The sequence below is a fragment of the Sphaeramia orbicularis genome, chromosome 3, assembly GCF_902148855.1.
Source record: "Sphaeramia orbicularis chromosome 3, fSphaOr1.1, whole genome shotgun sequence".
Lineage (NCBI taxonomy): Eukaryota > Metazoa > Chordata > Actinopteri > Kurtiformes > Apogonidae > Sphaeramia > Sphaeramia orbicularis.
This window is the reverse complement of record NC_043959.1, coordinates 45,052,488-45,064,757: the sequence shown is the minus strand read 5'-3', so window position 1 is coordinate 45,064,757 and position 12,270 is coordinate 45,052,488. Positions and strand designations below refer to the sequence as shown.

The 12,270-nt window shown below is 39.5% G+C and overlaps 1 protein-coding gene across 2 annotated transcripts in view; it reads right to left on the bottom strand.

The window, feature by feature from the left end:
- Positions 1-12,270, bottom strand: part of hipk3b (homeodomain interacting protein kinase 3b) — a 36,932-nt gene that overhangs the window by 20,488 nt on the left and 4,174 nt on the right. For both annotated transcript variants that reach the window (XM_030160975.1, XM_030160983.1), the window contains exon 2: positions 9,301-10,618. In XM_030160975.1, coding sequence (XP_030016835.1) covers positions 9,301-10,618 — 1,318 coding nt within the window. The remainder of the gene's footprint in view (positions 1-9,300; positions 10,619-12,270) is intronic.

Genomic DNA, 12,270 nt, shown 5'->3' with positions numbered 1-12,270 from the left:
AGTTTTACACAGACTAAACAAAGACGCTTGTTGAAGATTACGTAATCTGACCTGACCGAAAAGATCGTGAAAAATACCCACGTCTCAACAGCAGCATCAGCCTACCCCAGATGAAAGGTGAAAGGAGACACGGTACAAGTTAACAGTCTCCAGATGTAACCACAGTCCAATGTGTGCAGCACATTGTTGCTCCATGGTAAATGCAAAAAGATTAAAGACTCTGCACTGAAAAAACTACACACCTTCTGTTTACTCTAACTACCTCTTCATGAATGAACACCTACACAGTTACCAGACACAGAGATATAATATTATCCAAAAAAAACCCTTTATAATAACAGTTATATCCCTGAGTACATAGGATATACTGACGGTAGAGCACACACCCAGTAAATCCACCTAAAATACACTAAGAATAGAACATACTTGAGCTTTTTGAGTCACCAAAGAGGACATACCAACTAAAACAACCTTGAGCACCCACCAAATGGACAGAGCTAAGAACTAACATACATATGTTGTCTTTAGAGTCATGTGGCCATGCATGGTGTTAAGTGAAACAGAGCCTTCTTGTCTATGGCACCAACAAACACACGATCGGCTTACATACGTTTAAGGCTATTTTTTCCACATGGTCAAAACAAATGCACACAACAGCTTGTTCAATAGACAACACAGCATCAGAACCCAAGTAAGCAGTTATGTCAACCATTTCAACCATTTTAGCTTGACAGACATGTCCTATTTATAAGGAACAGGTTCTCCCAGCAAAGTGAGCCATATAATAACACTAACACTGATTAGAGCGCGTGGCTTATAAAAGGGGTATGCCTTACAAACTTAGCAGTACTACTTGGCAGCACTGAGTTTGTACACAAGTTGACAACTGCACCGAAAAAAAAAATACCATCTTGCCCACTGCAACACAGATGATCCACAAGTCTGTTTTTTGGACAACAGTTGAAAAACAGCTTTTTTGGTAATACTGGCACATTTACAGAATTGTTCATTAATGTGTACTGTCCCTGCTAAATAAGCAAATAAATAAACAGCTACGTGCACTATTCAGACCTTTGGTATAGCACCCTGCCCTTTTCATTCAATGTAAGATGTGCTGGATCAAGAACTTCTTGTCTACAAAGCCTCAATAATTGCTTTTAGGAGCACATTTCTTCAGAAGGAAGATTGCTGACAGGATACTATACAAATAATGCATCAGATGACAAAGCGTTCCAGTATTGTCACTCTGTTAGGGTTAGCCCAGTTTTCTGTGCCACATAATATACTGCACATGTTTGAAAGGCTGACTGAACATCTAATGTGCAAACACAGACCGCTCCTGTTGGACTAACAGTGCTTGCTAACCGCTGCTTTTGTACTAACTTGTCTATGTCCCAACTATAGCTGCCTGAACAGCTAATCTAAAGTCTTAACAGTTTTAACATACTCTTAGACTTTTGCTTTTTAGTTTATACCATTATAACACAATGGCATAATTAATTACCATGGAAATTATACATCTTGTCATTTGGACCTTGCCACATCATCATAGGGTTATTGAAGTTAATAGATGAAGGAAGAGTATGTTAAATCTGGCATTCTCATATAATTAAGCCACTTCAACCACTCCATTTTTTAAACCAACTCCAAGGAGGAGTCAGAAAAGGGTTAGGTTCACCTGTGCACATACACAGCCATAAAACCATAATGTCAAATACCTCATTCTAACCAACATTTGCATTAAAGATATGGCACATCTTTGCTGGAGCATTTACAGCACACAGAGCATCCATAAGACTACCATACACAGTCACCGAGTTCTTACCGTGTAAAACAAATACTGACGTCAGTAGAGCATGTGGCTTAGTCATGCAAAACCTGAAACCAGTCACACTGTCTTATTTTCATTCTATGCTTTCTGTTCATACATTTTTTTCTACACAATTCAGAATAGCAGTGCATTATGTAGAATCTGAAAGCAAAATAAGGACAAAACAGAAAACAGCTAGTCTCCCTCCTTTGGTTTGGGGGGAATAAGTGGATGTTGCCATGGTTGCATGGCTGTCTTAATCATTGCAACTCAAGCCACACCATTCTCGCGTGAAACCAAATCTATTTTCCATTCTGAGGATATGACGTACACACTGAGGGGCCACTGACTGCTGAAGGAGCAGAACACCTTATGACTCTACATCAAAAAGTGGAATGCGATGGCCCGCTATTCTGTCGTTTGCCCAGTCCTTATTAGGATAAACTCCACCTTTATATCAGGTTCTGATATTGTAAAACTAATGAGAAACAAAACAGACATAAATTCACAAAGTAATGAAAAGCCCATAGATAGTATTAGAATATATGAAACTTTTAGACAGCTGAACAAATTTGATTCAATAGATTGACCTTTGGTCATAATGGTCATTTGGAGTTTTAAATGCAAATTTTGTGAAGATATGGGATATGTGTAAAGTTGAGAGGGAGATCCATGACTCACAGGAATTTATAATGGCAATGACATTCAGCATCCATAAAATTCAGCAAATCTGCTTGTTTCATTTTAAAATGGAAGGCATAACTATGTATGTACCTTTTCTACAAATAAATGAGTGTGTTTTGTTCTGCATCACCTGACAAAAGGGTGAACATCAGGACTCCTTACTGACATAACTGTGCTGCTCAAATGTTGGAAATGACTGAGTGAGGAATAAGCTATTGACAATATCACAGTGTTCAAAGGTTTCCATAGAGCCTCATGAGTTATCAGTAAAAAACACCTTCAGAGGCAGCTGAGAGGAAAAAAAGATCTTCAAAGAGCTTTCTGAGCCTGTTCGCAGTGTTGTCAGACACTCTTGTTAAAAACATTTCCCAGTTCACAGCTCATTTCTAGAGTTTTAACCCTTCTGCTGCTGTATGACATAGCTACAAGAACTTGATGCTCATTTAGGCTGGAAAAGACAAGACTTCTGGTAAAGCCTTTCTGAAGACAAAAAAACCATGACATGAAAGTCTACATAAGCTGCTGACATGTCTTTACTTCACTAAAATGTTTGATGCACAATACAACAGCAGCGACAACAAGCCCAGCACAGATACAAACTGTTCCAACCATCACCTGCATACACTGCAGGCATGGTACTCTGAGGTCAAATCAAAGCAAAACCGTAAGAATCACAGGTAGCATTTTGTTGCCTCTTCTCTCCTCATAGCCTGGAGCTGTGTTTATGAATCCACTGTGGATTTGACCAGGGAAGCAACTTTCTTTATAATACTTTTTTTTTTTTTGCAAACAGTGAGTAAGACAGAAAACCATATTTCAAAAAGTGTCAGTGATCGTTTAAAAATGCTGGTATTGGGGGTTGCCGTTCTTACCGTTATCTCTCTTACTGGGCAGACATACAGCTTATTTTGCAGGCACTGTCATGGCAGACTAGATAAATTATCTCGTTCTCTATTTCTTATTCATGGCCATTATCGCACACTCCAGAAATAGTCCTCTATTCCTTCCTACTCTGAAGGCCACTTTTACAATCGGTTCCTTCGGAGGACAACCAGCTTATCCACAGGAAAATAAATAAGGTTGGGCTACACACTGGTAGGGTCATTGTCATTGCATGCTTACACGGGCCATTCAGTAATCATATTCTGATATAGACTCAACTGAGCCTTGCAGTTGGTATAAGCTCAGCCACAAAGGCAGACTGACAACGGGGTGACTCCATGATGGAAGAATGGTGCCTTGCTGCACGTCTCTTCCAGGAACTGTAATTCCACACACTCTCAGACCGTTTGCATTATTCAGTGGAACACAGAGGCAGTGTAGCCGAGGCGGAGGTAGCACTTGCACTCTGATCTGCCCAGACCTTAGATTAAGGTTACAAGGCTTTAGACACGTTTTACAGATGTAACCCACTCAATGTGCTGACACTGAACCCGCACAAAGATTTTTTCCCAGTTGTGACAGACTTTACATTTTCTCTTTTATTTTATTGAATGTTTTTTTTTCCCCTCCAATTGGATTAAAGTATTTTGTGTTACTAAGCTGCACTGGGATCTGAGCTTTAGATAACATGAACCTCAAATCACTTAAATCCTCCCAAAATAATTCAGAACGTGTTAGATATATATTTGCAGAGATGTGGTCGTAGTGATATTGAGAACAGAAGCACCAGTCTGTTACTGACACAGACGCCTAGATCAGGTTAATAGCTACAATGGCTGATAAGTGGACTTATTCAGTAGTTTTCATCAAGGTGACAGTACACGTTCATTTTTTTTTTAATTGATGAATTCAGTAACTTTATATAGATAGCTATGTGTTTATTTGTTGCATTTTGTTTTACAATGTAAGAAAGATGTGTTTGAGGTTAAGCCTGATGTTACTTTGCACATGAAAGAATGATCCCATTCACTCTAAAGTGAAGCATATTTCTTATTAATTAAATATTGGTATCCAATCTGTACTCGATATCAGTTGTATGAGATCAGTTGTCTAGTTTCAAGTCAAAACTTTTCAAACATTCGTAATGCATTTTCACTGTCAAATTTTGGGAGGAAGGGTAGGGGTAACAACTGATCAATTAGCCATCATCATTCCCTTTTAAAAAAATATTGCTATTCACTAATGTCACCTCTGTTTTTTTTCTTTTGGTTGTTTTTATAGAGCTCAAAAAAATAGGTTTACTTATACTTGAACAAAGTTACATAAATTCATTCTATATCTGCTACATAAAATGAAATCTCACACCTTATTAGGAATAAAAATCTCTTTTAAGACCTCACCCACAGAATTAGAAGCCAAAAAAAAAAGTGGTCAACAATCTTCACAAGAACATGTCTTTTTTTTTTTTTTTTTTTTAAAGTTGCTAACTATACGGCCTCAAATGGAGCCCATTTCCATGATACAGTCTCATACATACACAAAGACCTTCTAGATTTCAAAGTAGCGCTTGGAATTTGCACATCTTTTTCCATTTCTTCTATTATGATTTACTGCCAGTTACAGTCAGAGTCAAGTTTGTCCACTTTAAATAACGTAATGTGTCTTTGATGGACACTTAGCTAGAGCACTGTTTATCATGAACTGAGCTTAACTGCTTGTGTAAATGCAGAGGCTTCAGTTACCAGCACCAGTAATGTCACAATGTGTTAAGTATATTAAAACAGAACAACCTTTTGTTTAGAAGCAACAAGTCAGATCCTGCTGGAAAAAAGGAAATGGCAGGGACAGCTGATGGTGGGCATGTGACGCCATTCAGCTCATTCTATCAGTGAAAAAGTAACCAAGAGGAATGAGGTTTTACCATGTGAGTTTGAGATTCTTGTTAATCTGCCAGAAACTCTACATAATTGTATATAAGATTTGTACAGTTTTTGTATGACTTTTATGAATAACACTCAAAATTCTGCAAAAACAGTTTAACTTGATCCAATTTTAAAACGTAATGTAGGTGTTTGATATCAAGACTGTATGCACATCCCTGCTATAGCCTTTGTTTATATAAATACCTGCTAACATTCATCATCCACTAACCTAGAGAACCACGAGAGATACTTGTGTTCTAAGTAGTTCCAAAACACACGTTCTTTCAACAGTTGAGGGGATTACATCCTTGATCTGTAAAAATTCCAGACCTACTTTTTAACATTTAATCCAGAAGTCTTAGTCCAAACATTTCAGAAGGGACTGGAGAACTACAGTTCAACACTGTGGAGAGACACTGATGTGTCAAGATCACTTAATATAGTGACCATGAGGCTTCTTCAAACTGCAATAAAAAAAAAAATGGAAGAAAATATCTTCACTGATCTAACAACAAATATGTGTTGCAAAGGGTTACAACACAAATGTGTGTGCAAGATGCAGAGGAATGGACTCTCATGGTAATTGTAGCCAAATTAAATTTTTTTTCACTGCCTGTTATTTGTAATTATTTACTTAGAAAATAACATTTAAAATTAACTACTGGCCAAAGTAAATGCAAATAATCAGATAGAGCAGATAATGAAAACTATAAAAGGTACAGATAATGTATTTGCATTAAAAAGGTAGCTTTGAGATGACCATAACTGCTAATGAATTTGCGATACACACAAATATGAGTAGATATTAAATAAATAAAAAAAGTAAAACAGCTGACGTTAGAGCTGGTTGACCTTGAATGAGCAAGTGTGAGCTCTCTAGTATTTCAAGCTGTCCCTTTTTCATTCTGGCTGCCTATGTGCTTCACCATCTATAGAAGTCAAAGCACACTGGCCGGCGTCCCATGAGCTATTTTAAGCAACCCTTCACTCTCAGCCTCAGCAACGCTGTTCCTGCTCTCCCTCTGCATACTCCCGTTAGAGAGAGGGAAAAAAAACCTATAGAGGGGCAAAATATTTACAAAGTAGCACAGATTTGTTGTTGTAGTTTGTAATCAGCATGACTTGTATTGGAAAGAGACCAACATAACTGTTCCACCAATCATACACTCAAACGATGTCTATGTATAATGTCAATATTTATGGAGCATTCATGTGCACTTACATTTATTAATTTTAGTCAAGACTACTTAAAACCTTATGTGAGAAGCAATGCAAGTGAGACAAATGTTGAATTATACATAGTTGCTCAGCCTGGTGTTCAAACACTTAGTGTCAAAATGTCAACGATTTGTACTCAGACAGCACTGATACAGATCGAGTCTGCAACGGCACTGATGTATATTGTATCAAAATAACCCAGCATGCAATGTCTGTGAGAAACTGCTGGTGACCAAAGGCTGACAGAACTGACAGAGTTGAAACAGCTGCAATGTTCACTTCCTCAGCAAAGTATGACAGTTCTATTTTGAGCGACTTCCTGAAAAACAGTACATTTACAACAATACTACAATATTCACAAAATGCTTGATGAATGATTGGGATAAAAAGAGAATGCTATAATTAAATATCACTGACAAGTATTTTTCCACTGTTCCTGCAGCTGAAGAGTGGATGAAACGCCATAGTCTTTGCAGAAACTCTACCGTGAACCTCTTTTCAATGACAGTATTTTAATTCCCTGCAATACACTGGAGCTATGTGCAGGCACTGACATATATTCAAGTACCATGAAAAAGCATGTTACATATATGAATGTGTGTCAGAAGTCCTTGTGCATTCTCCACATCACGAAACACTGCTGCACAAAAGATTTTGTAGCATGAAGGTTAGTTTGAGTGCACTTGTTATTTAAAACAATATGTTCTACAGCTCTCTGATCTGCCTGTTGACATGCTTTTCTGAGAACATTTATTTCATCCCGGTTATTTTGCATATTCTGAGTTCTCAAACCACAAATTTCATGGCCCACTCCACAGCAGCTATCTACTGCAGAGATGACGCCCTACATAGAACAGGATGCCATGGAAGAGGAAGGACGGCTTTTTCCCCTGTGGCATATGTTGCCCGCACTTAAGACATGTACTACCAGTGTGAGTTGAGCCATGTTTTCATGTGGCCACTACATCTTCTCTAAACTGCAATACACTCTTAGAGAACTTAGAAAAGATAAACATGTTTTCCCTCCTTGCACGGCAGCTTTATGTTCAAGCAGCTGTTGTACTGAGCCAAGTATTTATTATTTATGCACTGCATCTGTTTAAGTTTCACAGAATATTTAGGCAAGATTCATTTGTCTGAGTTGCCTGACTACACCCTGAAACATTATCTTAACAATGTTGACTAGTATTTTGAACAAACTACAAAAACACCAAGCTACACAGTCTGGTCAAAAAAGTAGTCCCACACTGTAATAATAAGCCTTTAGTTTTAATTACCGCATGCCTTCACCATTGCACTGTTTCAATAAGCTTATACAGTAGTGCAACATTGATTTTGGTCAATGTTGCTGAACCTAGACCTGACCAACTGAAGAAACAACAGATCATAACACTGCTCCCACATCACATGGTCAGCACTAGGCATGGTGGGTCAAAGTGGACTTGTCAAACCAAATGACCTTTTTCTATTGCTCCACAGACAACTCTTTCCATTCTCTAGCAAAACGAATGATTGTTTAAGAAATGAGAAGTTAGGCTACTTATTGCATCAGTTATGATTAAATAACTTATTGCACCTTAAAGGTATTAACCACTGCACTACTCATCCAATGGGAGGCTTATTTACTAAACTACTGACTTAGTTAAATCCAGGTGGGGACTTTTTTTGTCCAGGCAGTGTATTAAGCATCTCTGCAACCACTACACACAGACAACTGTGACAGAGTTAATATCAAGCAAAAGTCACATGAATTAAAGCAATGCGCAAAGAATGCACAATTGCTCATATTTAGCAGCAGGCAGCTACTAATTATGGTTGCAGTATAAGTTAGAATAGGTTTAACTTTTGGGTCCCTTTACTGTTTTCTTATACTGTCTTCTTGCAGCCCTGTATGCTAGCACTTGCAGTACATTTCCAGACCAATGTTTTTGCAAATTGCCAATTGCAGTACAGTCACTGTACTAATAATTTTACTACGTAAACACATTTCTTAGGTTTCTACCAACTGTCAGCACTTTCACAACGAGTTGCTTTGTCAAAAGAATGCAGGTGTTATAAAACATAGGATTATGTGCTCTTATCTCCAAGCCTGCATGCAAAAAGACACAAATCAAACAGATCAGGGCCACTCCTCCATCCAGCTCCAGCTGATAACATTTCAAGCCTGTTTTTTCAATCAAACTAAAGTCCTCATAATATGCTGCTAAAAGTAATTTTTCCAATAGGTTTTCCCAGTACACATCCAAGACCATCAGAACACAGGCATGTGTATCTACTGCCATGTCACACTCCTAAGCTCATAATGACATTCAGTTACTTCTCTCTTAACCTTTCTTGATGTAATCTAGCTGATTCAACAATGCACTAGTGGCAAAATACTTGTCAAATACTTGTCCATCCATTTATTGCTTACCTCTGTAAATTCCTCGAAACTGCTATAGCCTACCCTGGTATGCCAACCATACCAGGGATGTTTAGAAAGTCAGTGAACTTATATATGTTCTTATTGTCTCTAAGTTTTCTAAGTTCCAGTCAGTGGAGACAAAAACAGCCATCTGCTAGTAAACACTGAAGGGTCAGTTTTTTCCAAGTCTCTGGTATGTAGTCAGGATGTTATGCAGTATCACAGATATTTCCTTGTTTGTCTAGGAGAGTGTTTTTCTAACCTGACTATTATGGTCTCAACACCAACAGAGATTGAAACCACTTTTAAATACAAGGAACCCTATGTACCCAAGTCTGTCTTGTTAAAAATCAACAAAAATGTATCTTTTTTGGACTTACCTATAGTACCGAGACTGGAGGTACGTGGAGCACACTGCTTTGGACACGTGACTGGCTGAGCCAAAGTCTATCACCTTTACCCTGTAGGGTTGCCTCACTGGGTCCACCAGCATTATGTTCTCCGGCTTGAGATCTGCATGAATCAGACCCATGCCTTTCAGCTTTTTCAGAGCTGTGGCCACCTGCTGTAGTATAGGTCTAATCACTTTCAACGGCAATGGGCTGAACTTGTTCTGCTTCAGAAAATCATACAGATTCTGCTCAAGCATCTCAAACACCAGACATGTGTGGCTGCGGTGCTGGAAGCATTCGAAGGCTCGCACTAGGTTGTGCTCATCTGCATTCTCCCCACTTAGACGAGCGAGGATGCCAACTTCGATTTGACCCTGCCGTGCATATGAAGGGTGGTTCTTCAGGATCTTCACAGCCACTACATCACCTGTACCCCTTTTCCAGCACTTTACAACTTGGCCAAAGGTGCCACGTCCCAAGAAATCCAGCACTTCATAAGTATTCTTCATTGAACACAGAACTTCATGCTGTACTACCTGATAGTCCCCATCCCCTCCTGCCGTTCCCCCTGCTGCACCTACACCCTGTTTGGAGGGGCCACCCCCAGCCCCCACAGCCGCAGGTGCAGTTACGGCTGTGTTCCCCACATTCGTTGTTTGCAACATGGCAGGCAACATTGACAGTTCCTCCACAATCTGCATGGTGCTCCCTCGGTTATCCAGCTCCCCGCTTTTACGTTTCAGCCCACATCGCTGAGAGCCGTCAGCCGAGTTCAAACCTCCACAGTTCTCGTCTCTGTCACCCTCCTCCTCCTCTCCACCTCCTTCACCTCCTCCACTGCAGCCCTCTCCCCTTCCCCCTCCTCCTGCCCCTGTTGCTCCACTGCTGCCCCCACTTGCTGTGTCTGTCTGCTGCTGCTCCTTGCCCTGTAAGTGGGTAACCCCTCCGTCCTGTTGCTGCTGGGCCGCAGCTAGGCCTGGTCCTCCTCCTCCTCCTCCTCCTCCTCCTCCTCCTCTTTTGCCGGGCTGCTGTCTTTGTACGCCACGCACCACCACCGTCTGCACCAGGTACTCTTGTCCTCCACGCACCTTCACACCGACTGCCAAATCTCGGTTCACAAACGGGTGGGCTTGTTTTGTTGGGTGCACAATTCCAAGGGTTCTGCTATTCAGATAAGTCCGTGGGTGTGCCCTCTCATGGTACACACAGCTGCTGGGCTCAACTTTGAGTTTCTTCACACTGCTAAAGGCACTTGTCTGGGTTTGATAAATGTGTGGTGGGTAGACCAAGACTTGTGAGGCCATACCTGCAGAGAAAGAATGAGAAGATGGGTCATTAGTTTTGGGCAAAGAACTGTAGAAATAATTATGAGGGAAATGCATACTGAAACACCATGTTGTACAAAATATTATGCAATAAAAGAAGCTGTAGAAGTCTTGTTTCATCAGCTGAAAAACTAAATAAATATCAGTAAGAAAACTTCAGTTCTTTCCTGTTTTCATTTTCTTCAAGTCAAAAATGAAAACTAATAACAATGAGCCAGTCAAAACATATTTTCTCCAACAAATCTCATGTTATTCTCCTTACACAACAACACTGCACAACTACTAGTACCTGACTGATGCGTTTACTCATCATCCAGACACTTTATGTCAAATGGATCAGAGTATAAGAACGTGCTGTATTGGAGTGCTTGAGAATACGTTCATCATTCCACCTTATCCACTGCAATCCCACTAACACCTCCACACAGTAGATGACTAAGTTCTCAAAGGTTTGCCTGACCTTTTTCTGCCATTTCCATGCATCCTACTGCAGGTCTCTAGGCAACCAACAGAGAGGGAGAAAGGATAAGACGTAACAAAGAGAAAAATAAAGTCACAAAGCATCATCACAACCACATGTCCAATTACCTATGACATTTTTTCTCGCCTCCTCATTGTGTGTGCATTTGAAGAGGATATAAAGCCACTTCACGTTCATGGAAAGAATCCTGTGTTGCTTAAAAAAACCTGAAGTCAGTTATATGGAATAGAAAATATTAGGTTTTATTTTTTATGTTCATTTATTAAAGCAATTTCAATACTGGCACAGTGACCTTATCAGGCATCATCTGTGTGACATACTGGAGCATGACCTACTTTCATTATGGGGAAAATTCACTGAAATTCAAGCAGCTCATCTCCACTTCAATCATAAATGCACAACAGAATCATTTGCAATTACCTAATACAATAAAACCTGATCACAATCACTTTAATTAATCTTCTGAGGATTTCATGAGTTATGCTTGTAAAGAAACCACTGCTTCATTTTCTCCAACTCATTCACAAAAACAGCTGGAAAAAAATCTATCAGACGGGACACAAAAGTGGCTCAAGTTTAGGCTATGGGTACCCCTGTGGACAAAATAAATTCTGTGATGGAAAACACACTTGTGTTGTGATAACAGTAGCCACCCCTTTGACTCTATTCTGAGCAGCAAGATAAGGTCAGCTTTTCCCTTGACAGCCCTCTTGACAATCACAGGCCGCATTACTGGCTAGTGCCAATGTTTACTGTCATCTGGGTTGAAAACAATTTATTACACTAACCTATGCAGGGTTCAAAAGGCACCCATTTTAGTTATGAATAAAAACTAAACTGAAAGTGCTCCCTAGGGAAATTAAAACTGGGCATATTGGCACATCAACCACTGAGTCAGACACAACTTACCCTTCTAGTCACACATCAGTATGAAAACTTCAGTCTAATAGCTTACCATAATAGCACAAACTTTTTACTCTACACTCCATACAAATAACAAAGGGTATTATGACACCTAAACATTTTATGCTTTTCAAAAATAGTATTGTATCATTAGTACCATGACAAACAGTCAGAGGTAGTTTAGAAGAAAGATATGAAGCAGGAAGTGTTGCAGAAAATGCTATTATTACCATCATGAAGCCAGATACT